This window comes from Sorex araneus, chromosome 5, assembly GCF_027595985.1.
Source record: "Sorex araneus isolate mSorAra2 chromosome 5, mSorAra2.pri, whole genome shotgun sequence".
NCBI lineage: Eukaryota > Metazoa > Chordata > Mammalia > Eulipotyphla > Soricidae > Sorex > Sorex araneus.
Window position 1 is genome coordinate 80,225,756 of NC_073306.1, and position 25,352 is coordinate 80,251,107.

The 25,352-nt window shown below is 38.6% G+C and overlaps 1 protein-coding gene across 1 annotated transcript; it reads left to right on the forward strand.

Annotated features, from left to right (window-relative positions):
• The first annotated feature begins 316 nt into the window (after nt 1-316).
• CDC7 (cell division cycle 7) lies at nt 317-24,958 on the forward strand. The gene is made up of 12 exons (XM_055140888.1): nt 317-420; nt 1,445-1,645; nt 8,413-8,496; nt 9,162-9,297; nt 11,816-11,909; nt 11,996-12,138; nt 13,322-13,574; nt 14,173-14,268; nt 14,976-15,154; nt 16,104-16,186; nt 19,474-19,623; nt 21,428-24,958. Exons 2-12 carry the CDS (start codon nt 1,531-1,533, stop codon nt 21,823-21,825), a joined length of 1,731 nt encoding a protein of 576 aa, XP_054996863.1. The 5' UTR covers nt 317-420; nt 1,445-1,530; the 3' UTR covers nt 21,826-24,958.
• Nucleotides 24,959-25,352: the final 394 nt, after the last annotated feature.

Consider the following 25,352-nt stretch of genomic DNA (forward strand, 5'->3'; position numbering starts at 1 on the left):
CTTAATCCTCAGACTCACTCTCCCCTTTATTATTTTTTAAAGCTTTTTGGGTCACACCCGGCAATGCTCAGGGGTTACTCCTGGCGGTGCTCGGGGGATTATGTGGGATGCTGAGAATCGAACCAAACGCCCTACCCGCTGCGCTACCGCTGCAGCCCCTCACTCTCCCCTTTAGATTATTCAGTGCGTTACTTTCGTGAGCGTTTTCAGACCCAGCCTGTGAGAGGAAACGCAACGCTTCTGCGCAAGCGCCCACTAGCGGCAGTCGCGGAGCCGCAGACGCCCAGTGCGCACGCTCCTCGGAGGCGGCGCGGCGGGAAGCGCTGCGCAGGCGCATTTGTCAGCCTCGCTCCGTGAGGAGCTCTTGGAGCCGGCGGCCCAGGAATCTGGGTAGCCCCCGAAGTCGTATTCCCTTAAACCGTGAGTTTCCGACGGTTTGTTCCAATGGCGCGGGATTAGAAACGGATTCTGTATGGTGGCTTCGGTCTTGTCGCCCTTCCCATTCCCCCTCCCCCAGCCCCCTCGACCCCGCTGACCTGCGGCGGGAAATTCTCGCGCCTGCGCACTGAGTCCCGCGGCCGGTCCCGCGGCTGCAGCGGGAAGTTCCCTGGCGCGCGCCGAGCTCGCGGCCCGCGCTCCCTCAGGCTCCCATTCATTCCCGCCGCCGAGCCGGGCCTGTGCGTGTCAGCCTGGAAGACTATCGGCTGAGCCTCCTTTTTGTGGTCAAACGAGTTCCTCTCTCAGTCTTCTTCCTCAGGTCAAAACCGTACCGCCTTCCCCGCAGAAACCGCACCCAGCTTTCTCAGCCCCGGGGTGCAGGGTGGGCTCCGTTTCCGCGACTCGACCCTGCACTTTTTACCTGGCCCACTTTCCCGAGCAGACCGGTGCTGGCCCGGTTCTGGCCCTCCCGTCCCCCGTCCTTCCCCGCGCCGCCAGCTTCTTTAAGGAGGACCCCGCCTGGGAAGCTCGGTTGTGTGTGTGTGTGTGTGTGTGTAGCTCCGTGTGTGTGTGTGTGTGTGTGTGTAAGGGAAGCCCCGTGTGTGTGTGTGTGTGTGTGTGTAAGGGAAGCCCCGTGTGTGTGTGTGAAAGGGAAGCCCCGTGTGTGTATGTGTAAGGGAAGCCCCGCGTGTGTGTAAGGGAAATTCCGTGTGTGTGTCAATATGTGTGGAAGGGAAGCCCTGTGTGTGTGTGTGTGTGTGTGTGTGTGTGTAAGGAAAGCTCCGTGTGTGTCAGTATGTGTGTGTAAGGGAAGCCCTGTGTGTGTGTGTGTGTGTGCAGGCAGTCACTTCCCTGCGTGTGTGTGTGTGTGTGTGTGTGTGTGTGTAAGGGCAGCCACTTACCTGTGTGTGGGTGGGTGGGTGGCCGTTTCCCTGCCATGGTGGGCAGGAAGCGCTCAGTGCTGGCCCCAGCATCCGTGCGTGATGGAAACTTATCTTATCTCCAGGGTTCTGGATCTTCCTGCCGCCCCACGCATCCTCTCGACTTTGTGCCCGCTTCACTTCGGGCCTTTAGCTTCCCGCCGAATTGGTGATGGAGGCGCCTTTGGGGATGCCCCTGGATGAACCCATGGCATTTTCTCCTCAGCGGGAACGGTGTCAGGCCGATGGGTCGCTAAGGAAATATGAGCAGAATTTTAAGCTCTCAGGTATGTGGGTATGTGGTTCCAGGAAAGAACACTTTCAAAAACTGGTAGGCAGCCATTCCATGCCCGTTTCCCATTATTGACAACAAAGATGACATGCCAAATCTCCGAAGCTTAAAGCAATTTAAGGTATGTTTAGTATTAGATTGCATTTTAGAAAGGGTATTGTCTTCACTGTGTTTAGGGATAAAAGATGCTATGGTCTTTAAAAGATCACCTATTTTTAATTGCTGGGGAGGGCACACAGTGTCAGGAATGGAATTCTACACCCGCTTTGTGTCAGACTTGTGCTCTTACCACTTGAGCCCCACCCTATCTGAAAATTGCTGACGTCTAAATATTAGTGATTGTCTGAGGGTACAAAATGTATGAATGCCACTTCAGAGTTTCTCTTCTAGGACTGTATATCTTATCTCTACTCCATATTTAGTCTTGGACTTAGAAATTGGTTATAGAAGAATTTCCAACTGCATATTCAAATACAGAAATCACTAACAAAAATAAATGAAGTGTTGTAGTAATAATAACTACGTTTTGTTCGATGTATATCATGAAGTGCTGCTTTTTTCTTTTTTGCATCACACTGAGTGATGTTTAGGGGTTACTCCTGACTTATCACTAAGGTATTACTTCTGATGGTACTTGGGGGACCATATGGGATGCCGGGATCCAACCCAGGTCGGCCTCGTGCAAGACTGTTTACCCTCCCAGCTTTACTGTCTCTCTGGCCCCATGAAGTGCTGTTTAAACCAAACCCAGACCTTAAGTGCAGAGAGGTGGAGCTGGAGCAATAATGCAGCGGGTAGGGCTTTTGCTCTGCACACAGACGACCCGGATCCTCGGCATTCATATGGTCCCCTGAGCATTGCCAGGAGTGATTCCTGAGTGCAGAGCCAGAAGTAACCCCAGAGCACTGCTGGGTGTGACCCAAAAAGCCAAAAAAAAAAACAAAGTGCAGAGAGGTGTAAGCGGTGATACACTGAAATTTTCACTTTTGTTCCTATGCTACTAGCACAGTGCCTGGGATCCAGTGGATTCTTCATAAATATTTGTTAAATCGAGAATTCCAGATGACTTTTCTGCCCTAAAAGGTAGCTAAATATTTATTTCCTGCTCCCCCATATTTGGCTTAAGTGCATTTTGTTCTTGTCCAAAGATGCCATTTGGCCTTTTATCCATGATAATACTCTGCATGTCAATTATCAAAAACGTAGACTTCACTACAAAAATAGGATACCAGTTTCTGTTTTTTTGACTAAAACTAGGCTTAAATTGTGTCAAAAAGTATCACCGTCTGAATCCCCTATTTTTGGTGATAAAAGCCAGTATTATTCCACTTAGTTCAACACTTAGTTGCCTTTGACTCAAAATGCTTTGAGTTGCTAATAAATCCACTTGCTCTTTTTTTTAATCTTCTTTTTTTAACCCATGCGTGGCATTACCTCCTCTTCTTACTCCTACTGTTTGAATTCATTCCCAAAACTTGTTCCTAAATTTACTGTGGGCTTACACTGGGCTTGGCGTTCAGTGGTCAGTCCCAGTAGTTACTCTGGGGGAGCCATGTGGTGTCAGAAATAGAATCTGGGACTTCAGCATACAAAGCATGCACTCCAGTGCTTTGAGCTTTCTCCTAGTTCACTACAACAAACTTTTTTACCTAAGCTACCTGCCCTCACTTCTTTTCATTTTTCAGTTCTTGTGCATTGGTGTTGGAGTAGTGAAAATTATTCAGCTTTCATAATGTAAGTTCCTCTTCCATTTTCATAGGTTATCTGCCTTTCAAAGTTTGGTTGGACATAATGAACTATCATATTCTTTTCCTACTGTTCAGCACTCTTTCTTCTTGTTTCTTCGCTTATGTTCTGAGCCCTTTGAAGGCAGTATTGCTTGTAACTTCTGATTTAAGTTTTACATCTGGTAGTGTGTATAAATGGCTGACTGGCTTCCAGAGTTGCTAGGGGTCTATGAAGTGCTGGGAGTCAAACTGGGGTTCGGTGTATGCAAGACAAGCACCTTAACCCCTGTCTCTCCAGTCCCTCGCTGAATATTCAGAGTTAAAATTGTGTCTTAGAACCGAAGAAATGTATTATCAAATTGAACATAATTTGAACATTCACAGTTCCTGTTCTATGACCCTGAAATTGGAAGTAGTTGAAATTGACATTTGTTAGGGAAGATTGTAATTGACTTGACTGCTAGAAAACCAGATCTTGGTTTGGTTTCTGTGGTGCTGAGAGAGAGGTGGCTGTTACTGCTTTAAGCTTCACTTTTACAACATTTTTTTTTCTTATTCTCTCTCTGAATGCCCTTAATAATAGTAATTCATCCATTCAACAAATATGCCAGGCACTGTACTGAGTTGATTGTGGTTAACTGTAGACAGGGAATCATACTGAGGAATCTGTATTCTCAACAGAGGAGGCAGACGGTGAGCCAACAGATAGGATAATCTTATAGTTGAGTACTATTCTGTATACAGTAAGCAAGATAGTGTAAGTAATGGGAAGAGTACTTAGGTTGTCAGATGAGACCAAAAGTAGAATCAGTTATATGAGGTCACAAGGGAAGAGATTTCCAATCCAGAGAAAAAGCTGAAGAAGTAAATACAACATAATTACTATGGCCATTTAAATATCTGCAATGTGATAGGCATTATGTTAAAATTTTAGTTATTTTATTCTATCCTCAAAGTATCTTCATAGAATGGGGTCTGTGCTTACCTCCTTTTCTGTAGATGGTGAAAGTAAGACTCAACAGAGATGAGCATTGTGCTCAAAGAGGGTCATAGCTAGTAAATAATAGGAGTTTAATTGAGGCCTCCCATATTCAAAACTAGTTCATATAATTATTATGTTACATTGCCTCTTCTTTGGCATCCTTGTGAAGAGATGGAAAGATGAGGGTAATTTAAGTAAGTTTCTGTTGACATGGTAGAAAGAAAACTGGACTGGATCTTCTTGTATACTTTATTAGTCTTTAGCTTTTATTTAATTCATAAATCCTCACAAGTTTGTCTTTGTTTCTCCTGCTTAAAAACTTTCTAGGGTTGCCATTGCATTCTGTTTTTCACTTTTTCAGCCACCTTGAATTTCATTATCTCCTTCATCCACTCTACCCCAGAAACCTGCCTCTTTTCTTTTCCATGTTTTTATGTATATAGTTCTTCCTTAAAATACTGTCTTCTGTTTTTCCACTTAGTAAATGTGCACTGCTCCTCTATTCCCTAGCTTACCTAGTGATACTTGCACATCTCTACACTGCCTTAGAGCAAACTTTACAAAGAAGCACAACAAAAATAATTATTAGAAATGTGGAATAAGTATATAGTGGTTGCCAGAGAAAATGGTGAAGGAAGAAGGGAGGAATTAGGTAATGGGTTCATTTGGACAGAGCGATGGTACGAAATGGCGGTGGGTGGTGGGTGTGAGCGACCTTTAAATGTCCAGAGGTATAAAAGTCCATCCCCCAAATACTACTGTATTACAAGCCAGTAGTGTTACATATTCTCTGCGGCTGGTATCACAGCCTGTGATGTGTTCTCTTTCTCTCCCCCCACTTTTACATTTTTCTACTAAGTAAAAACTATTTTACATCACAAAAAATAAACCAGTGGTATAAATAAGATTTGGTGGCTAGGGAGATAATATAGTAGGTATAAGGTGCTTTTCTTGCATGTAGCAACACTGCTTTAATCCTTTTGATACCCAGCACCCCAAAATGTCCTGAGTCCTGCTGGAAATGATCCCTGAGCAAAGCTGGGGCCCAATAGAAAGAAAATGAAATTTTAACAGAGAGGGAGAGTGCAGCAGGTAAGGCATTTGCTTTACATGTGCTTGGCCTGGGTCCAGTTCCTTGTGCCACATATACGTACCCTCGAGCACTACTAGGAATGATCCTTGAGCATAGAGCCAGGAGTAAGCCCCAAGCATCACTGAATGTGGCCCCAGAAGCAGAAAAACAAAACATTTTTAAAAGAATGAGTTTTAACTTTTGTCTCTTCTATAAGACTTAACTAGCAAATAGAGAATTTTGAAGACCTTTCTGCCCTTTGGAAGGGACAGTTTTGGTTTTTTTACCTTTTTATTTATTTGTTTGTTTTGAGGGCCTACCCAGGGGCACTAGGGCAGCAGTGCAGTGCCAGGAATATAACCCAGAGACCTGTGCATGCCAGAGATCTGCTCCAACCTTTTTGAGTTAACTCCCCAGCCCAAAGTATTTGTGAAAATTTGAAAAGATAATGTATGTGAAAATGCCTTTACTATGCAGAATATTATATAATAATTGCAGTAGCAAATAGTTGGCCTAGATACTTTGATAAAATTTGATAAAATGTATATAGTGTTCTTTGGTATGCAGTGTTTTGTTACATTTTATATTCAGATAATCTCTTGTTTACTTTTGTAAAGAGGGTATATTTAAAAGTAGCCATTTAACTTTTGCCCAGTAGAGTGTATACAGTAATTGGAATTATATATGTGATTGTATACATTTGTATATATATTGTATACATTTGTATATATTGTAGGTTTGGGGGCCATACCCAATGATGCTTGGGCTACTCCTGGCTCAGTGCTTAGCATGGGAAGAGCTCATTTCTGGTGGAGCTTTGGGCTTTGGGAACCCTGTGCCTAGGACTAAACCTAGGCCTTTTGCATTCAAAGCATGTGCTCCAGCCCATTTACTTTTCTCTCCAACCTCCAAAATAAATATTTTTTAGCATTCTCATGAGATGCAGTGAACGTGTACTGTAACTAATGCATAAAACTTTCTCATGTCTTAAGATTTTTGTATCTTTGGGGGAAGGAAATAATATTTTTGTTTTTATTTTGTTTGGGGACTCAGGGCTTACTCCTGGCTCTAGACTCAGGGATCATTTCCTGGTGGCTCTGGGACCATAGATGCTGGGGATGAAACTTGAGATCAGATGTATGCAAAGCAAGCACTTTACCTACTGTACCATCTCTCCAGCCCTAGGAAATAGTTTTCATAATTATATTGTTCCATTGTTATGCCATCAACTATCATAGTACAAATTATTTTTTTAATTTAGCTTTTTAAAATTGCATTCTCTGCAGTATCAGTATATCTTTTAGCATATAACTTGAGAATAATAAAAATTTATTATACCATACTGGAATTTACCATTTTCATCTGTTAACATTTAAGAATATGTATAAGGAACTAGAAAGAGAGTTCAGCAGGCACATGGCTGCCTTGCACATGGCTGACCTGGGTTTGATCCCCATAGCCCATATGGTCCCCCAAGACCTGCCAGGACCAATGGAAGAGTACAACCAGGAGTATGTTCTGAACACTGATGGATGTGGTCCAGAAACGTAAAAAACAAAAAAGTTTGCATGAGTTACAGCAACTTTATGGGATTTTTTTTTAATGTAAGAGTACTGCTATTTATTCAGCCATTGATTAAGCTGATTGAATTGGGCATGAACTCCACATTACATTTTTTTAATTCAGAGTGCTAATTTTATTTTATTATTTTTATTATTTTAATTTTTAATCACCATGAGATACAGTTACAAAGCTTTCCTGTTTGAATTTCTCATACAATGATCAGTCACCCATCCCTCCACCAGTGCACATCTTCCACTGCCAAGAACCCCAGTATCCTTCCCATCCCACCCCTCCCCCTGCCTCTATGGTAGACAATCTTCCCCATACTCTCTTTTAATTGCTTATTATGAATAGCATAAGATGTTGCACAGCCGCTCTTGTGGCCATGTACTCCTATAACTCCAAAATTCCAGATAATTAGGGTCTGGACGAATCTGAGATTCCTCTGTGTGTCTCTGGATCATGGCCACCAAGGAGCTTAAGTAGCAGCCGGAGGCAGTTTGTGGGCATGATCTCCAGGGTCCCATGGTGACAGGAGGATGAGGGACTGGCCCATCTCTTATCTCTTGAGGCTGGGAGTTTGCAGTCACTGAACCCGAGTACCTGCACTTCTCATTGGGTTCTGGAAGTTGGTGGCCACCGGGATTTTTAGGGGGCAAGTGGAGGGACGATGCCTGCCCCTGCCTGAGGCACTTCAATGAAGTTGCCTGCAATGAGCTGCAGTGAGTTTCAGAGATTCTTTTGTGTGTCTCTGGATGATGGCCCTTGTTTCCATCTTTTCCAGAGAAATAAACTATTGGCATATGCCCTGCAGGGCGCGTGCCTGCTCACCTGCAGTGTGCCACACCACTGGCCCTAACTGTGGTTTTTGATCTCTTTCGAGATTTATGAGTCTCTGAAATAAAGCCAATAAATGAGCTTGTATAGCTGAGCCGGAGGTGGTTTGTAGGTGTGACTCACACATACCTAAATTTTGGTCATTTAATTTCTTGGTAAATTTGGCCCCAAGGTGTTGGGGTCCAGCCAAAGGCACAGCAGCAATTTTAGAGTATCAGAAAGTCTGAAGACACCATCAGGCTGCTGGTGCACTCGCCCCACAGGTGTACATGTTGACCTGCTAATAATCCCCCCTATTATGGGACTGGGCCCTAAGGTGTTGGGGTCCGGCCAAAGGCACAGGGGCAATTTCCGGGTATCAGGAAGTCTGAAGGCACCATTAGGCTGCTGATGTTCTCCTCCCCCCTCCTCCCCCCCCCCCAGGTACAGGTTGACCTTCTAATAATCCCCCCTATTATGGGATTTGTTATTACAACTGTCTTCTAATTTATAATTCTAGAATGTTTAGAATTTATTTCACTTTTTTTTAACTTACAAAATAATACATGAATTGTAACTATAAATTCTTATTTCCTTGATAGGTGTTAAAAAAGACATTGAGAAGCTTTATGAAGCTGTACCACAACTTGGAAACCTGTTTAAGATTAAGGACAAAATTGGAGAAGGTAATATGAAGATGCATTTTTATCTTTAAGGGCTTTTTTTTTTTTCTGTTTTCTTTGTATAATCTTGATTTCTATAAATTGTTATTTGAGTCATACCCAGCTGTTTTGGGGATGGATCAGGGGCTCTCATATAAGAAGTATATACTTACAAAGCATGCATTTGAGCTCTTAGCACTATTTTCTGAGCCATAAATTGTTAATATACAAATGAATAAACAATTGAGAGCTATGTAGAATGGGTTGTAATAAAATACTTCATTCTGACCCAAACAAATTTAGTCTAGAGTTTTAGTCAGTTCATCCCTTAAAAAACTGAGGATAATTAATTTCCAAAAAACTGAATCTAAGGACATAAGGACCAGGGCTAGAGCCCATGTTTTTGCATACTGGACACCCGAGCACTGTCTGGTTCTCCTGAACACTGCTTTGAACCTCTTGGGGATATTGTCCAGTTAGCACAGCTGGTGCTCCCTCGTTTCCCTAGAACTGCTTAGAAGTCACCCTCCCACCCCCTCCACAAAAAAGGCTTTATTTAGACATGTTTGTGTTCTTCATGTTTAAAAACATTAAAATACAGATTATAATTTTGTGGGTTTCAGTTTTAGGATCTCTTTTAGGACTTTTATTAACATTTAAAACATATAATCTAATAAATTATTTTACAGGCACTTTCAGCTCTGTTTATTTGGCCACAGCACAATTGCAAGTAGGAGCTGAAGAGAAAATTGCTCTAAAACACTTAATTCCAACAAGTCATCCTATAAGAATTGCAGCTGAACTTCAGTGTCTGACAGTGGCTGGGTAGGCCATTTAAAAATTATTAATTGAGCTGGCTATATGTAATTTTTAAGAGTTTTAAAAATAGTTATAAAGATGAATGTCAACGAATTAAACATTTTCGGTTTGGTTTGTGTAAATTGCTAGCATCTGTTTTCTGACTGTGGAATGGTCACTAAATTTTTATTAATTTTTAGAGTAGAGGGTCTGGAACATCAGTAAAAAAATTTTTCTTTTAGAGTGGATTTCCCTTGAGCCACAGCTTGACTTACCCTCTTACCTTTTCTTTTTCTAATCTTTTTGCCAAATTGTAAGCTGTGGCTTTCATGTCTAGATATATTAATAAGTATGGAGAATATATTTCATATTTCCCTAGCTTTTAACAGCCTCATTTTGTTTTATTTTGAAGTCATATTTCATGTTTTCCTCCTTGACCTCTTTCTGCTAGATCATTCCTCTATATCATTCATGTCAACATACAGACATGATCGAGAATCTGTTCTGTACCACCATTCCACTTGTAACTCCTTCATTTCTTCAGTCCCTTCACAGCTAATCTTCTCAGAATTCCTTATACATACTGTTTGCATTTCCACACCTCCCTTCACTAACAAAGTGGGGCTGTTCTCTTCTATACTAGATTAAAACTTCTTTAACAAGAGTCAGCCTTGACATTTATTGTGCCACTTCCTGTTTTTGCTCACAAGCACTCCAGCATTTAACATAATTGTGGTTTGAACCATTGTCTTCTGACCACTGTACCCCTACATACTTGTATTCTTCTTGCCTGAGTTAACATTTTAATCAAATCCTTTGCCAGCTCTGTCTCTTCTATCTGACCATTAAATATTGATATTCCCCAGCACTTGGTTCTGAAGCAATATACCAGACCCATGTATACATTTATTTTTTCAAGAAAGTTATAAAATTTTTAATTGAGGCATAATTGATATATATGTTTCATTGATAATTTTCTCCGAAGATTTGTTTATGGGGTTGGCATGATAGTCCAGTGAGCTGGAGCATTTGCAGGAGCTCCACGTTTGATCCTCAGTTTAGGTTTGTTTATCAAGTACTCTACTCACAGGATTCTCATGGAGATCAAGTGAATTTATTAATAGATGTACAATGCTTAGATCTGAATTTGACATGTATTAAATACTTAAGAACAGTTAACTGTTATTTTTTTTTTTGAGGCTTAATATCTTTTTTTATTGTAATATGTGCTTTTTGGTTTTTTTTTTAATTTATTTATTTTTAATTAGAGAATCACCGTGAGGGTACAGTTACAGATTTATACACTTTTGTGCTTATACTTCCCTCATACAAAGTTTGGGAACCCATCCCTTCACCAGTGCCCATTCTCCACCACCCGTAAACCCAGTGTCCCTCCCACCCTCCCCAATCCCATCTCCCCCCCACCCCACCCTGCCACTGTGGCAAGGCATTCCCTTCTGTTTTCTCTCTCGAATTAGCTGTTGTGGTTTGCAATAAAGGTGTTGAGTGGCCGCTGTGCTCAGTCTCTAGCCCTCATTCAGCCCGCAACTCCCTTCCCCCACATGGCCTTCGACTACAATGTAGTTGGTGATCGCTTCTCTGAGTTGACCTTTCCCCGGAACGTGAGGCCAGCCTCGAAGCCATGGAGTCAACCTCCTGGTACTTATTTCTACAGTTCTTGGGTGTTAGTCTCCCACTCTGTTATTCTATATACCATAGATGAGTGCAATCTTTCTATGTCTGTCTCTCTCTTTCTGACTCATTTCACTCAGCATGAAACTTTTCATGCCCATCCACTTGACTACAAAATTCTTGACCTCCTTTTTTCTAACAGCTGCATAGTATTCCATTGTATAGATGTACCAAAGTTTCCTCAACCAGTCATCCGTTCTGGGGCATTCGGGTTTTTTCCAGATTCTGGCTATTGTAAACAGTGCTGCGATGAACATACATGTGCAGATATTGTTTCGATTGTACTTTTTTGCCTCTCTGGGATATATTCCCAGCAGTGGTATTGCTGGGTCAAATGGGAATTCAATATCTAATTTTTTGAGAGTCGTCCAAATTGTTTTCCAGAAGGGCTGAACCAGTCGGCATTCCCACCAGCAGTGAAGAAGGGTCCCTTTCTCCCCACATCCTCTCCAACAGCGGTTGCTTTTGTTCTTTTGGATGTGTGCTAGTCTCTGTGGTGTGAGGTGGTATCTCAAAGTTGTTTTGATCTGCATCTCTCTGATGATTAAGTTAACTGTTATTTTTAAGTATTGTTTAATCTGCCACTAACCCTGTTAATTTAGTTGTCATTTTTCCTTCTCTGTCACTTTCTCAATTAAAACTTAAAATTCTCATACTTGGATTATTATGGTAACTTTGTAACTGTTGCAGCTTAGTTTTTAGCAAGTCAGTTAAATGTATATGGATATCTGATGATGGCTTTAATTTTCTAACACTTAATATATTGCTAAAATTGCATTTTCAGAAAAAACAAGACCTAAAGCTTTAGTTCATTCACCTTTCTTCTAAAATTCATTGTACGTTTTTCCACTAGGGGGCAAGACAATGTCATGGGAGTTAAGTACTGCTTTAGGAAAAATGATCATGTCGTTATTGCCATGCCATATCTGGAGCATGAATCCTTTTTGGTAGGTTTTAACGTTTCTTGAATTTTTACTTGCTAAATATTTCATTGAAAACAATTTTTATGACTTTATTCATAACTTTATTTTAGGATATTTTGAATTCTCTTTCCTTTCAAGAGGTACGGGAATATATGTTTAATCTATTCAGAGCTTTGAAACGCATTCATCAGTTTGGTATTGTTCACCGTGATGTTAAGCCCAGCAATTTTTTATATAATAGGCGCCTGAAAAAGTGAGTATGTTGTTACCAGAAAACATTTATGTTTAATTTGTGTTTGATGTTTATCAGACAGTTTAAACTGCAATAGCCATGCATAGATTTTATTCTGTCGGAGATATTCATTGTGTTTGGAGAAAGGAAGTACAAGGGGGAAAGGATAACATAGTAGTAAAACAGCATTAGATACAACTATGACCTGGTAGGAAACTGATTTAGGGTCGCATCCCCTTTTTGACCTGAGACATTTCTCTTATCTCTGGGCTTTATTTTCCTTTCCTAGTAAATGAGGGGATTGGACTACGTGATAGTTTTCTTTTCAGTGCTTGTATTCCAGTTTTGTTTATATTCTTTGTTGATTATATACAGAGGCATTGTGGGCCAAAATAAATTTAAATGCTATTTACTGCTTATATGAGGGCAGCATCATATTGACTATGGTAACAAGAATAGAGCGATAACTTTTCTTGGATTGTTTTCAGAACTGTTTGTTCAGTATTTATTTTTCTGATACATGGCTTTTTCAGAGCTTATTCAATATTATTTTAATCTTCATGTTTAATTTAAAATGATATGTTGTGGTACCATTTCTGCCACTGTCAGAGACAAAAGGATTACTTTTAGATTTTCTTTTTCTTGTCTGCCTTATCTGCATAAACCAATGAAAAGGGGGCAGAAAGTTTCTTTTGTCTATTGGCCATATTTGTTGGCAATTTTCAATCCTAGTTAGTGATATTTCTATACCTTTTTTAGAATTTTTTAGTGCTTTTGTAGCCACCCATGAAGTGGTTGGGGGCTACTCCTGGCAAAATAGTTGGAATTTGCTCCCAGTGTTAGTTAGAAATGAAACCAAGGCACCCACATGCCATACATGCTCTCTAGCTTTTGAACTTTCCCCCAATATTATGTAGAGCTTTTCTTTTTACAAGAGAGCTACAAAAATTGTTTTGAGGTATAATTGGCATATTGCTTGATCTCCAAAGAATTTGTTTTCTCAAAAGAATGAGTTTGGTCTCCAGATTCACATGATCCCCTGAACACCACTAGGAATGGCCCCTCAGCACCCTTGGGTGATTTCCTCCTCGCCACACACACCTCTCAAAAAAATCAGTTCTGCATGAATATGATTGAACATACTCTATTGTTATTGAAGCTTCATTATTACAAAGAAGTAAAAATGCTTACTTTTGTTTCCTAGGTATGCTTTGGTAGACTTTGGTTTGGCCCAAGGAACCTATGATACGAAAATAGAGCTTCTCAAATTTGTCCAGTCTGAAACTCAGCAGGAAAGTTGTTCACAAAATAAATCCCACGTAATCACAGGAAACAAGATTTCATTGAGTAACCCAGCGGTACCTAAGGAGGTGGTTCAGCAGCCCACCACAAAAACTACTGTTAAAAGGCCCTACACTAATGCACAGATTCAAATTAAACAAGGAAAAGATGGAAAGGTTCTATCTCTTATATATCATAAGTACTAACAAAGTCTTAGATTGTACTCCTTCATCCAACAGAGGGAGATATAGTGGGATATGCTTGTAGTTTGTTATATTTAATTTGTTCTATATCCACTTTGACTACATTTTTACTGTGATTTGTAATGGGCAGGCTTTTTCAAATCTAAAATTCCTTGGTAGTTTTTATGCTGCCTTTGCCATAGTTATGTTGTATAACAAAAGTTAAAAATTCCTGCATGTTATGATACCCAGCTTAATTACCATTTTTAAAAGAAGAATATTAGTTATAGGGGGAAAACCTAAAGTGTCTATCTCCATTTTAGCTGCACAGCAAAATGTAAAATTCATGCAGGTGGTTTTTGAATTTTTTAGTTACATATATTTGTGGACCATGATAACATTGAATGGGTGGTAAGAGTTTTGTCTAGACTATTTTCTCCTTTCACAGAAGTGTTTTGATGCCTGAGAATGACTTGGACGCAGCTGTTTTTGTTTCATGTCACTTAACTCTTTCAAAATTATGGCAGAGTACAGCTGGCAGAAAGTGTTACAGATATAATCCTTGTTTTCCTTGTTTTTGTTGGTATTGTAGGAGGGATCTGTAGGCCTTTCTGTCCAGCGCTCTGTTTTTGGAGAAAGAAATTTCAATATACACAGCTCCATTTCACATGAGAGCCCTGCAGTGAAAGTAAGTAATGTAGCTTAATAGTGCAATCAGTCAGTTGTACATAGAGAATTTAGGGAATGGCTAGATTAACATTTAATATCAGTAAGTTTTTTTAAGTAAGAGTTTTGCTTTGGCAGAATGTATTACTGCTTTGAGCATCTAGTTCGTGCTTTTTACTTTTTCCGTTTTTTTTTTTCTTTTTCTTTTTCAGCTTTTGTGGAATTTTTTAAAACCTTTTTGCCTTCATGACTATTTTGACAGCTCTTTCTGTAGAGGAACATTTAGGAAATTAAGACTTTTTCTCTTACTCGCCAGAATTTGAACTCCCTAAAAACACATTTCTGATGCACAGTTGGTAACAAATCTGTGAAATTCGCAAAATTGTAATCAATGTTGGTTTTAAGTTGAATTACATAAGAGCTTGAGAAACAAATCTGATTTTAGCTAGTATAATTGTGCAGTTTACTGTTCTGAAATGGAGTTAGACACTAGAACATAAGTTGTATACTTTTTTCTCCGGAACAGCTCTAATAAAGTATAAATCAAATGTATATCAAGCCAGGACTAATTGGTAAACTTTAATGTTTTTCCAACAGAAAAACTGTAAATACCTTAAATGTGTCAGTAGACAATTTACAGTCAAATAGCCCATATAACTGTTATAAAAGGTAGGCTTCATTATTGTGCTTTGTGACGTGAAAACAGAAATGGTGACTTTTCTTTTACAGCTTCTGAAGCAGTCAAAAACTGTGGATGGATTATCTAGAAAGTTAGCAACGAAAAAGAAGGCTGTGTCTACGAAGGGTATGAATAGCGGTGTAGTGAGGAAAACTGCCAGTTCCTGCTCAGCAACCTTGACCTGTGACTGTTATGCAACAGATAAAGTGTGCAGTATTTGCCTTTCAAGGTAATATGTTTGGATGGGGCTATAAAATCTTCAGTCTGCTGCCAAATAAGATTAGGAATTGCGTTGATCTTACTAGTGAGTGTGAAAGGGAATACTATGAACTACATACACAGGCAGCCACTGTGGCAGAGTTGTACCATGAAGAGCAAATGACAACTGTTACCATGTATTTTTTCTGGTAAATAACATTTGCTCACATACGCAGGTGACTTTGGTCTGGGGGTATCTTTTCTGTAACCTTAGAATTGAAAAGCTTTACTTGCTGATAAAATCTTTTGTGTTCTTTGTTCCTGCTAATATCAGACAACCAGACCCAAATAATAAACTTCCTCTCTCCTTGCCATCTCCAACTATTTGTCATATAATTTCTTACTCCCTTCCTTTAAACACTTTACTTTCATGAGTTTTTCCTAAATATGTCAGCAATTAATAACTATTTAAAATTTTTTTTGGCTTTTTGGGTCACACCCAGCAATACTCGGGTTATTCCTGGCTCTGCTCGGGGGACCATATGGGTTGCTGGGGATTGAACCCAGGTTGGCCACATGAAGGCAAACGCCATGCCTGTTGTCCTATCACTCTGACCCCAACAATTAATAACTAAATAATTCTTTTTAATATTTCTAAACTCCTGTGGTAGTCCATACTCTGTTATGGTTGCCATCACCTACCTCTCTTTATGCCTGGAAATTGCCTGACAGGTTTTCCAGGAAAAGGCCTATGAACTATTGTATTAATATGGGGAAAGTTGGCGGGAGGGGAGTGAGGGGAGAGCAGTAGAAATAAAATCTAGAACTTTTCATCATACTGAATTTATTTGCTTTCCAATAAGTTATTTATATGATAGCAAGGAAATTTGAAAATTTACTGTGAATTAAGATAATGTTGTTTTGGCCTTTAATAATTAAGGTTTGATATAACTAGAAAAATTGTATTTTGTCATCATAAGGCGACAACAGGTTGCACCTCGGGCAGGTACACCAGGATTTAGAGCACCAGAAGTGTTGACAAAGTGCCCCAATCAAACTACAGGTATGTTGCTCCAGAAATGAGTTCTCAGTTGAAATGGAGAGATAATAGGCTGAGTATGTGTTTTACATGTAGAAGGTTCAGACTTGATTTCCCAGCACCAGCAGGAGCACCCCTAAGCACAGAGCTGGGAGTAGTCCTTGATCACTGCTGGGGTATGGCTCATAACAAGTTAAATTTTTTTCCCAGGTAAATTTCATTTTTTGATCTTTATGCCTACTTTTGAGCTCTTCTGCTTTTAATTATGTAAGTAGTTCTTTTTACAAGTTTGGAAGTACAATTTTTTTTTTTTTTTGCTTTTTTTTTGGGTCACACCTGGCGATGCACAGGGGTTACTCCTGGCTCTGCACTCAGGAATTACCCCTGGCGGTGCTCAGGGGACCATATGGGATGCTGGGATTTGAACCCGGGTTGGCCGCGTGCAAGGCAAACGCCCTACCCGCTGTGCTATCCCTCCAGCCCCCAGGAAGTACAATTTTTGACATACTGCTATTTATGAAAGTTTGTAATCTTGGTACTGTCTGTATACCTCTATACAATTCTTATTCATAAATTGCTTTTACCATTTATTTACAGTATGGTTTTAGCAGGAATTTTGTTAGCATGCTCTTTATGGGGTAATCAAATTTAGTAGATTTGACAGATTTTTTTTTTGGTGCCCCAAGCCTTCCAGGAGTGATTCCTAGCACAGAATTAGAAGTAACCTCTTAGCACTGCCAGGTGTGGTCCCAGAACAACAAAAAGAGGCCAGTTGTTTTCTTAACTAGTAAAAACTGCTATTTTGAACTGCTTACCTAGCAATACATTTTTTTCTGTGATAGATCATATTGACTAGAATTGTTTTTGGGTTTTTTGTTTTTTTAGGACTGAAGCGCTAGCACAGCGGGTAAGGCGTTGCCTTGCATGTGGCTAACCTGGGTTCGATGCCTCCGTCCCTCTTGGAGAAGAGCCCAGAAAGCTACTGAGAGTATCCCGCTCGCACAGCAGAGCCTGGCAAGCTACCCATGGCGTATTTGATATGCCAAAACCAGTAACAAGTCTCACAATGGAGACGTTACTGGTGCCCACTCGAGCAAATTGATGAACAATGGGACAATAGTGCTACAGAATTATTTTTGCCACTGTAAATGCAATATAGCACTGTAGCACTGTTGTCTCGTTGTTCATCGATTTGCTCGAGCGGGCACCAATAATGTCTCCATTGTGAGACTTGTTACTGTTTTGGCATATGGAATACACCACAGGTAATTTGCCAGGCTCTGCCGTGCATGTGGGATACACTCAGTAGCTTGCTGGGCTCTCGAGTGGGACGGATAAATCTAACCTGCCTCGTGCGAGGCAAACGCCCTACCCACTGTACTATCGCTCCAGTCCATGAAATGCATATAACAAAAAGTAACAAAATATTTTTGAAAGAGATTCTGTAATCTTTCGTAGTTGTTGAATTGTAGCAATGATTGTACTAATTGCATTGTAGTATGTACAAATATTGAGTTATGTTTTATACTTGGAATTAATATAAGGCTGTGATCTATTTTACCTCATTGAATAATAAAAATATTACCAGGCAGCCAAAATCCAGGAAACACCTAATAGATAAATCATACCATTCACTTAGATAATACAATACAGAAATATATTTATTGTGTGTCTATTTTGGACTTGCTGATAATACACAACACACAAAAATGAGCGAAGCCATCTCTTTACATCCTTGTCAGTGAGGACATACTCTCAAATAACTAAAATAACCTGTTGAGTATAATGATCAAGCTTTGTATATGGATATTTTAGTGTTCTTTATTCTTCCCAGAAGAGATTATAGAAGAAAGTTTGTGGACAATAAAACCTCGAAGAGATTATAAATTGGGGTGAGGTTTGGCCATCAGGTATGAGTAGAGGAACTTAAGAACCATCATGGTCTAGTCTTACCGGAAACTCAAAAGTTTGGAGTTAATAGAAAATGAAAATTGAATAGTGAGAAACTTGGAAAGAGGCAGATAGGTCCTAATCACACTTGATAAAGAACTTACACTATGTTCTGTAGATATTTTAAAATTGCTCAAGTAAAATGATGGCATTTTTCCTGCATGTATCGTTCTGGCAGATGTGTAGAGAAGATAAGTTTTGGAGATCTGCAGTGGTCAGGGTGAGAGATCATGAAAGCCCTAGGGAGGGTCTTAGCAAAATGGAGAAGAATGAAAGATTGGAAAGGCATTGCTTAGTGATGATTAGATAAGAGACTTGGGCCTGGAATGGTGAGGGAAAGGGCATTTCAGATGGCTGCAGGTTCCTAGTGTGAACTTGGAATGGGTACCACCAGTCATACTGATAATTTTTTTAAAGTAATTTATAGTGAAAGGAAAAGATTGATTTGAGGCATAATTGGTGTGAGATGGTTGTGGGAATCAGAGGTGGCCAACATAATAAAAGTAAGGATTGTCCTTCTGGAGGCCCTAGAGCTCTGTGGGAGTGGCCCTGGTGGGCCTTGGCACCACAGGGACAAAGTAGCATTGTATCCTAGGCACTGCATGCATAGGTTTCTTAACCACCACTCCAAAAAAAAAAATGTTTGAATCTCAAGGAAATGGAGCTGGAAATAATAATCGAGTGTCATCATTGTGTAAGTAGTAGTTGGAAGCTATGAAGTGAATGGAACAGTGAACTCTGGGAAGCCTCAGCACTTAACACTAAACATTAAACAGCAGGTAGAGAGGAACAAAGGGAGTCAAAAATGTAAGATGATGAAGCCAAGGGCATAGAGACCCACGATTAGGAAAGATATCACTGAAGGAAAGAAAGAATGAGTTTCTCAACATGAAAGTATGTTGGTTTCAACATCACATGTCAAAATTCTATAGCTAAAGTTTGGCCCCTCCTTGGCTGAGGAAGAGCTTTTGATGCTAAGTACTTTTCAGTAAAATGAGACATTTTCACTACTGTGATATGTAATTCCTGAGGAGATCTTGTTTTTTCCTCAGAACTATTTTTGCTCGTACAGAATGTGTATTTTATTCAGTGATTTCTAATAATGAAATATCCTTTTAAATTTAACATATTGCTTAAGAAAGAAAATATTGTGTTTTGTATTAAAGATGTTAGACTAGTGATATTCATTCTGAACTTAATTAAAGCAACTGAGGAGAAACTTTTTTTCTTCTTAAGGCAGATGTTTGAGACCTTTGCATCAGAATCTTCAAGGGACTAGGCTTACTCATTAGAATTTGGAACTATTGATGTAGGGGATAGAGTTGTGATTTTTTTTTTTTTTGGTTTGTTTTCTATTACAGCAATTGACATGTGGTCTGCAGGTGTCATATTCCTTTCTTTGCTTAGTGGACGATATCCATTCTATAAAGCAAGTGATGATTTAACTGCTTTGGCTCAAATTATGACAATTCGTGGATCCAAGGAAACTATACAGGCTGCTAAAACATTTGGTAAGCAGTTTTACATTACATAGCAGAAACCTTTGACTTATCTTTAATAAATAAGTGATGAATCTTTACAGATAAACATTGTATTCATAAAAATTTGTCAATTATTTGAATAAGTGGTATTGTGCTAGAAAATTTGTCATTTCTATACATGTAATTTATTCTTATCAAGCACAAAGTGCTACACATCTCTAATAGTTAAAGTTCAGCTTCAACTCCTAAAAGAAAACAGAATAAAATCTTAACTCCTATAATTACAGTTTGACATTTACCTAATTATAATGTTTCCATTTATTTACTGTAGTTTATTAAGCACCATGTGCTTTTGGGCCTGCCACAGTTTATCTTAGTGTATACCAACAAGTTAATAACATATTACCATGTGGGTAAATAGTAGAATGTGTATTATTGTCTTTTTTGGTGGTAGGGATTGAACTCAGGGCTTCATACATACAAAGCAAGTGCTCTTCTACTGAGCTATAGTTTGAGCCCCTGGCTTATTTTTTGTTCGGTTGTTTTGTTTCTATTTTATTTGGGGCCACACCTGCTGGTGCTCAGGGCTTAGTCTTGGCTTTGCACTCAGAGATCACTCCTGGCAGGACTTAAGGGACCATATGGTATACTCAGGGCTTGCCCCTAGCATAGTGTACAGGGTTTCCTGTTGATAGTGGTGAGAGAACTCTCTGTGGTGCCAGGGATTGAACCCAGGCTTCTACCATGCAAAAGCATGTTCACTAGTACTTGAGCTGTCTTTCACAGCATTTCTATTTTTGAAAACTGAAGTCTGGTTTATTAATTCATTCAAAAACTTTCATTGGGGTTTTATGTGTAGCAGGTGCTGTTTTTTTGTGTGTTTGTTCTCAGAGCTTAAATTGCAGTAAAGGAGAAAAGCAATGCTGTCAAGGAAGATGAATGATACTGAAAAGATAAAGGGAAAAAGAAGTGAAGAGGACTTCCTTCTCTTGGATAGATTGGTCAAGAACAGACTATATAAAGATTTGGTATTCAAACAAAGATGTGGGAGCTGAATAATTTCTTTTATCTGGTACAAAAATCTAGTTACTAATTTGGAACCTAATGTACTACATTATCTAAATTTGAGGGATTCAGGGACTAATAAGGTCATTACTATCTTCAGAGAACTCAAATATTTTGTAAGAATAAACAATCACTGGGCTGGAGCAATAGCACAGCGGGTAGGGTGTTTGCCTTGCACTCGGCTGACCCGAGTTCGATTTCCAGCATCCCATATAGTCCTCTGAGCACCGCCAGGAGTAATTCCTGAGTGCATGAGTCAGGAGTAAGCCCTGTGCATTGTCGGGCCTGACCAAAAAAAAAACAAAAAAAAGAATAAACAGTCACAATAGAAATATTTATAAATACAAAATCTTTACAGATAAAAACAGTGATCAACTCTGAGAGTGCCAGGTCTCATAAATCTTGAGCTGAGTGATCATGTAAGTGGGAGTATTTTGGCACATAGGAAGTACAGAACATCTGAGGCATGGAACCACCTAGTGAAAGACATCTAACTAAAATTTGGGAAGGGAAGAAAAGATTGCAATTTTTTAAAGATTACTGAAGGTTGCAGTGAAACTATAGCAGTTAAAAGTCAAGCAAGATCCTGTCTCAGATCAATATGTTTTCTTTTTGTTTACGGTCTCATACTTTAAGATTTGCTTCAACCATGTCATGTGTAACAACTTAAATATGGTGTTGTATCATATTCTAAATATGATCACAAAGCAGCATTTGACTTTCCTGTTTCTTAAAGATTTTTTGTTTTGTTTTGTTTTAACTGTTTTAGGAAAATCAATATTATGTAGCAAAGAAGTGCCAGCACAAGACTTAAGAACTCTCTGTGAGAAGCTCAGGGGTCTGGATTCTAATACTCCCAAATTAACAAATGATATACAGAAACCTGCTCTTCATGAGACAGATTATTCTGAGAAGACTGTTCATAAAGCTTCCCGGCTTACAGAAATACCTGAAGAACAGCACTCAGGGAATTCATTATATAAAGGGGACAGTAATGGCTGTAGTAGAGGTCATTTTGATGAATGCACAGCCAATTTAGATGGCTGGGATAAAGTACCAGATGAAGCTTATGACTTGCTTGACAAACTTTTGGATCTAAATCCAGCTTCAAGAATAACAGCAGAACAAGCTTTGTTGCATCCATTTTTTAAAGACATGTACTTGTGATTATTATTTATCAGTTAATGTTTGCTGTCGTGTATTGTGAAGTCAGTGGAAGTTGTAATATTTGTATAAAATAAATAATTTATTTTATTTTAAAATGTTAGTATTTTCATAGCACATCCTAAAATCTGGAATAAGATTACTTACGGTGCCAGTGTAGGTTTTTGGACAAGCAATCTGATGTAGATCGTCCAAAGTAGCAAATTAGATCTTTAGTTTCCCTTATTCCCTCTCACTGCTCTGTTGATAAAGAAGCACCGTTGTCCTAACCCGTAATTTGGAGTTCAAGGTACAAGTCTTAAAAGTAATCAGTATGATGGGGAGTAAGTGTTTTGGGGTCTCTTCAAGCTCTGTTAACAGTTTGGTGCTGATACCTGGTACTCATTCTTGTGGTAAAGAAAATTTCCTTCCCTGTGGGTATACATTATACCTTTTATAAACACTAAACAATGAAAAAAAGGTTGGCCATTAATGGTGGATGAGGAATATCACAAGGTTGAATTTAATTTACTCTTTCCAAAAGTATTTTTTGAAAGTATTTTTCTGTAAATTCTTTTTTAAAATGGTTTTTCTGGTTATCTTTTTTTCTCTGCTCCCACATTCTTGGAAATTGTATGGTGCTTTCTACAAAGTTAGGGTGCTTTTTAGATATTACATATGTTTACAGTTGGGAATTTAAAATACACCGGTTGATAAAGGGAAACCACAATGACTATTGATAGCCAAAAATGGTTTCCTTTTCCTGTTTTTTCATACCATTTTAGGTATAATTAGGTCGCTACCAAAAGAAAAGAACAAAAATTAAGAATATTAGAAATTTTTCCTCTGCCTCAGCCATAGGCAAAATCTACATACTATTTTGACTAAGTTGGTCTTGCTCCAAGAACAGTGATAACTGAAGTCTTTGATGGGTTGGAAAAAGAGAAAATGATATAGGCAAAGTAGAAGGTATCTTCAATAGAGACTTATGTATTACTAACTTCCAAAAATAATATATATTAATAACAGCATATCAATTTCCTATAAGAAATAGATGGAAGGATGGGTCTGCTGCAAGGCTGTCATCTAATAGTCATAGACTATAAAAACAGCTGAGGGACCTGTAACATTCATTCTGTTCTTTTAAGCACTCAAGTCAGTAGTCTTATTTGGTAAGTATTGTATACATATCATTATATTTGATCTCTGTCTTTTATAACCTTGAATGTTTTTGAACATGTATGTTTAATAAAGTTATCTTTTGATATTATATCAGACTATTGATTTGAAAAATAGCTTTTTAGAAAAGTATTGACCACTAATAGTATTTTCCTTTTGAGACTGATTAATGCTCTCCTCAGCAAATTGTAGTAGTAAATATATACGGACCTGGAAGAAATGATTTTTCATTTTGCAGAGCACCTAGAAAAGTTGCTCTTTCACCTCATTTGTAAGATACTTGTTGCAAATAGTAAACCAGCAATGAAGGTCATTAATATTCAGCTAAAAAATAATTTTTAAAGTGACTTACAATCAAGATAATATGTTCTCAGGAAATTAACAGGAAGAAAATTGTAGCTATGAAAAGGTCAGAGAAGACATCCTTGTAGAGAGTTTAATTTTCAGGGTTATTTCAATTTTACTGTGTGTTTTAGAATAGAGATAGGTTGATACGTAAGAGGAAGTAAAGGAAACGAGTGATTTTTAAAGGATGTTCAGTGTTAAATTAGTACTTTCAGTTACTGTCAGAACCAGAATGTTTCCTCAATATTGGGTGCTATGTATTCAAAAGTTATCATGGACCTAATATTTAGATTTTTCATCTAGGAATGCCATTTTATAATGATGTTAACACATCATTATATTTCAGAATATTTTGTATTTTTTGGTTTTGGACTCACCCTACTGTATTCAAGGTTTATTTCTGGTTCTGTGTTCAGGATCACTCATGACAGGATTTGGGGAACCTTAAGGAATACTGGGAACCAAACCCAGGTTGGCCAGGTACAAGACAAGTGCCTTACATGCTATACTATTTCTGATCCACCTGTCTACATTAGGCAAACCAGTAATTTCTAGGAAGAGATTAAAAATGTAATTAGTTAATTGGGCTTCCTAGTATTATGGAATTTCTTGATGATGAAAATAAACTATTTTTCATTGTCAGCTTTTAAAAATTTTTAGTGCTCTGACAAGATAAAACTGTTAGGGGTGTTTTCATTTGATAAGCTGTAGACATTTAGAACTATTTATATAACAAGCTACAAGTACTGGTTTTTGAACGCTGTCACTCTAGCATTTTTAATGGAACTTTTCCTTAAAAGGAAATGATTAGGTTTGTTTTAATGACCTAAATGAAACTAAAGATTTATTGTTTCAAAGAACTTATTTCAAAATCTGGACAGAAGTCATTAAGTGATATTAATCTCATATTTCTGTCATCAGTATTTTAGAAAGAAAAATGGTGTTTGAATTATCAGTGTATTAATTACACAAAATCTCAAAACCCACAAAATTTTCATGAGGTTTGTGTTAGTAGTTACTGCTTATGTAATTTCAGTCCTGTGCGTCAGCAGGGTTATCTTAAACTGTGGACAAATGTAGTGACTGATGCTGTCAGCCAACGTCTGCAGTTGTATTTTTTCCACCTACATTCCTGCGTGTTGTGGGCTTTAAGAAACACTAACACTAGGAAGCAATGTCAACCCTGTTGAGAATTTTTCCTTTGTTCTCAGAACTGATATTTTCTACATTAGTTAAATTATGTGTTTGAATCATGTTAGGGCTTAAAAGGTGAAAGGTGAATAATACCAGATAAAGTAATCAGATAAGTAGTGCTTTAAATTATAGCAAATTTTAATATAGTGACCTCAAAGACCAGTAGAAAGGTATATAGTATATATATGTATATATATACATATATATAAAGGTAGAAAGTATATAACATCATCATTAGTAAATAATGTCATTGTAAATATCTAAGGCAAAAAGGAGCCCGATGAAAGCAAGTACAAGTTTGATGGAAGAATTACAAAAGGGTAAATTAAGTAATTGTAAAATAGTTTGAGCTTGAGTTAGCTGGCTAATTTTTTTTCTTGGAGAAAATAGCTTGAATAAAATTGTCTTTGACTTCTGTTTTGAAGGTTTTAATTTTTAAAAAAAATAAAAACATTCCGAAAAGAATTCAAAAGGATGTGCAAAATAATTATTTGCGACATGTGTATATTGTTTCCATAAGGCAAGAAATAGAACTAGAAAACAATTTGACTTTGAATTTCAGTTTAAGTGTTTGTTTTTCAGAATGGTCTTTCAAACATGCAGTCTTAGCGTTTAGCACATTCCATCTTGGACCCTACTAGAGCAGTTCTTTGAAGAAAGTAGTATCACTGTCATCCCGTTGCTCATCGATTTGCTTGAGTAGGCACCAGTAACGTCTCCAAGTGAGACTTGTTACTGTTTTTGTCATATCGAATATGCCACAGGTAGCTTGCCAGGCTCTGCCATGCGGGCAAGATACTCTCAGTAGCTTGACGGGACCTCCGAGAGGGATG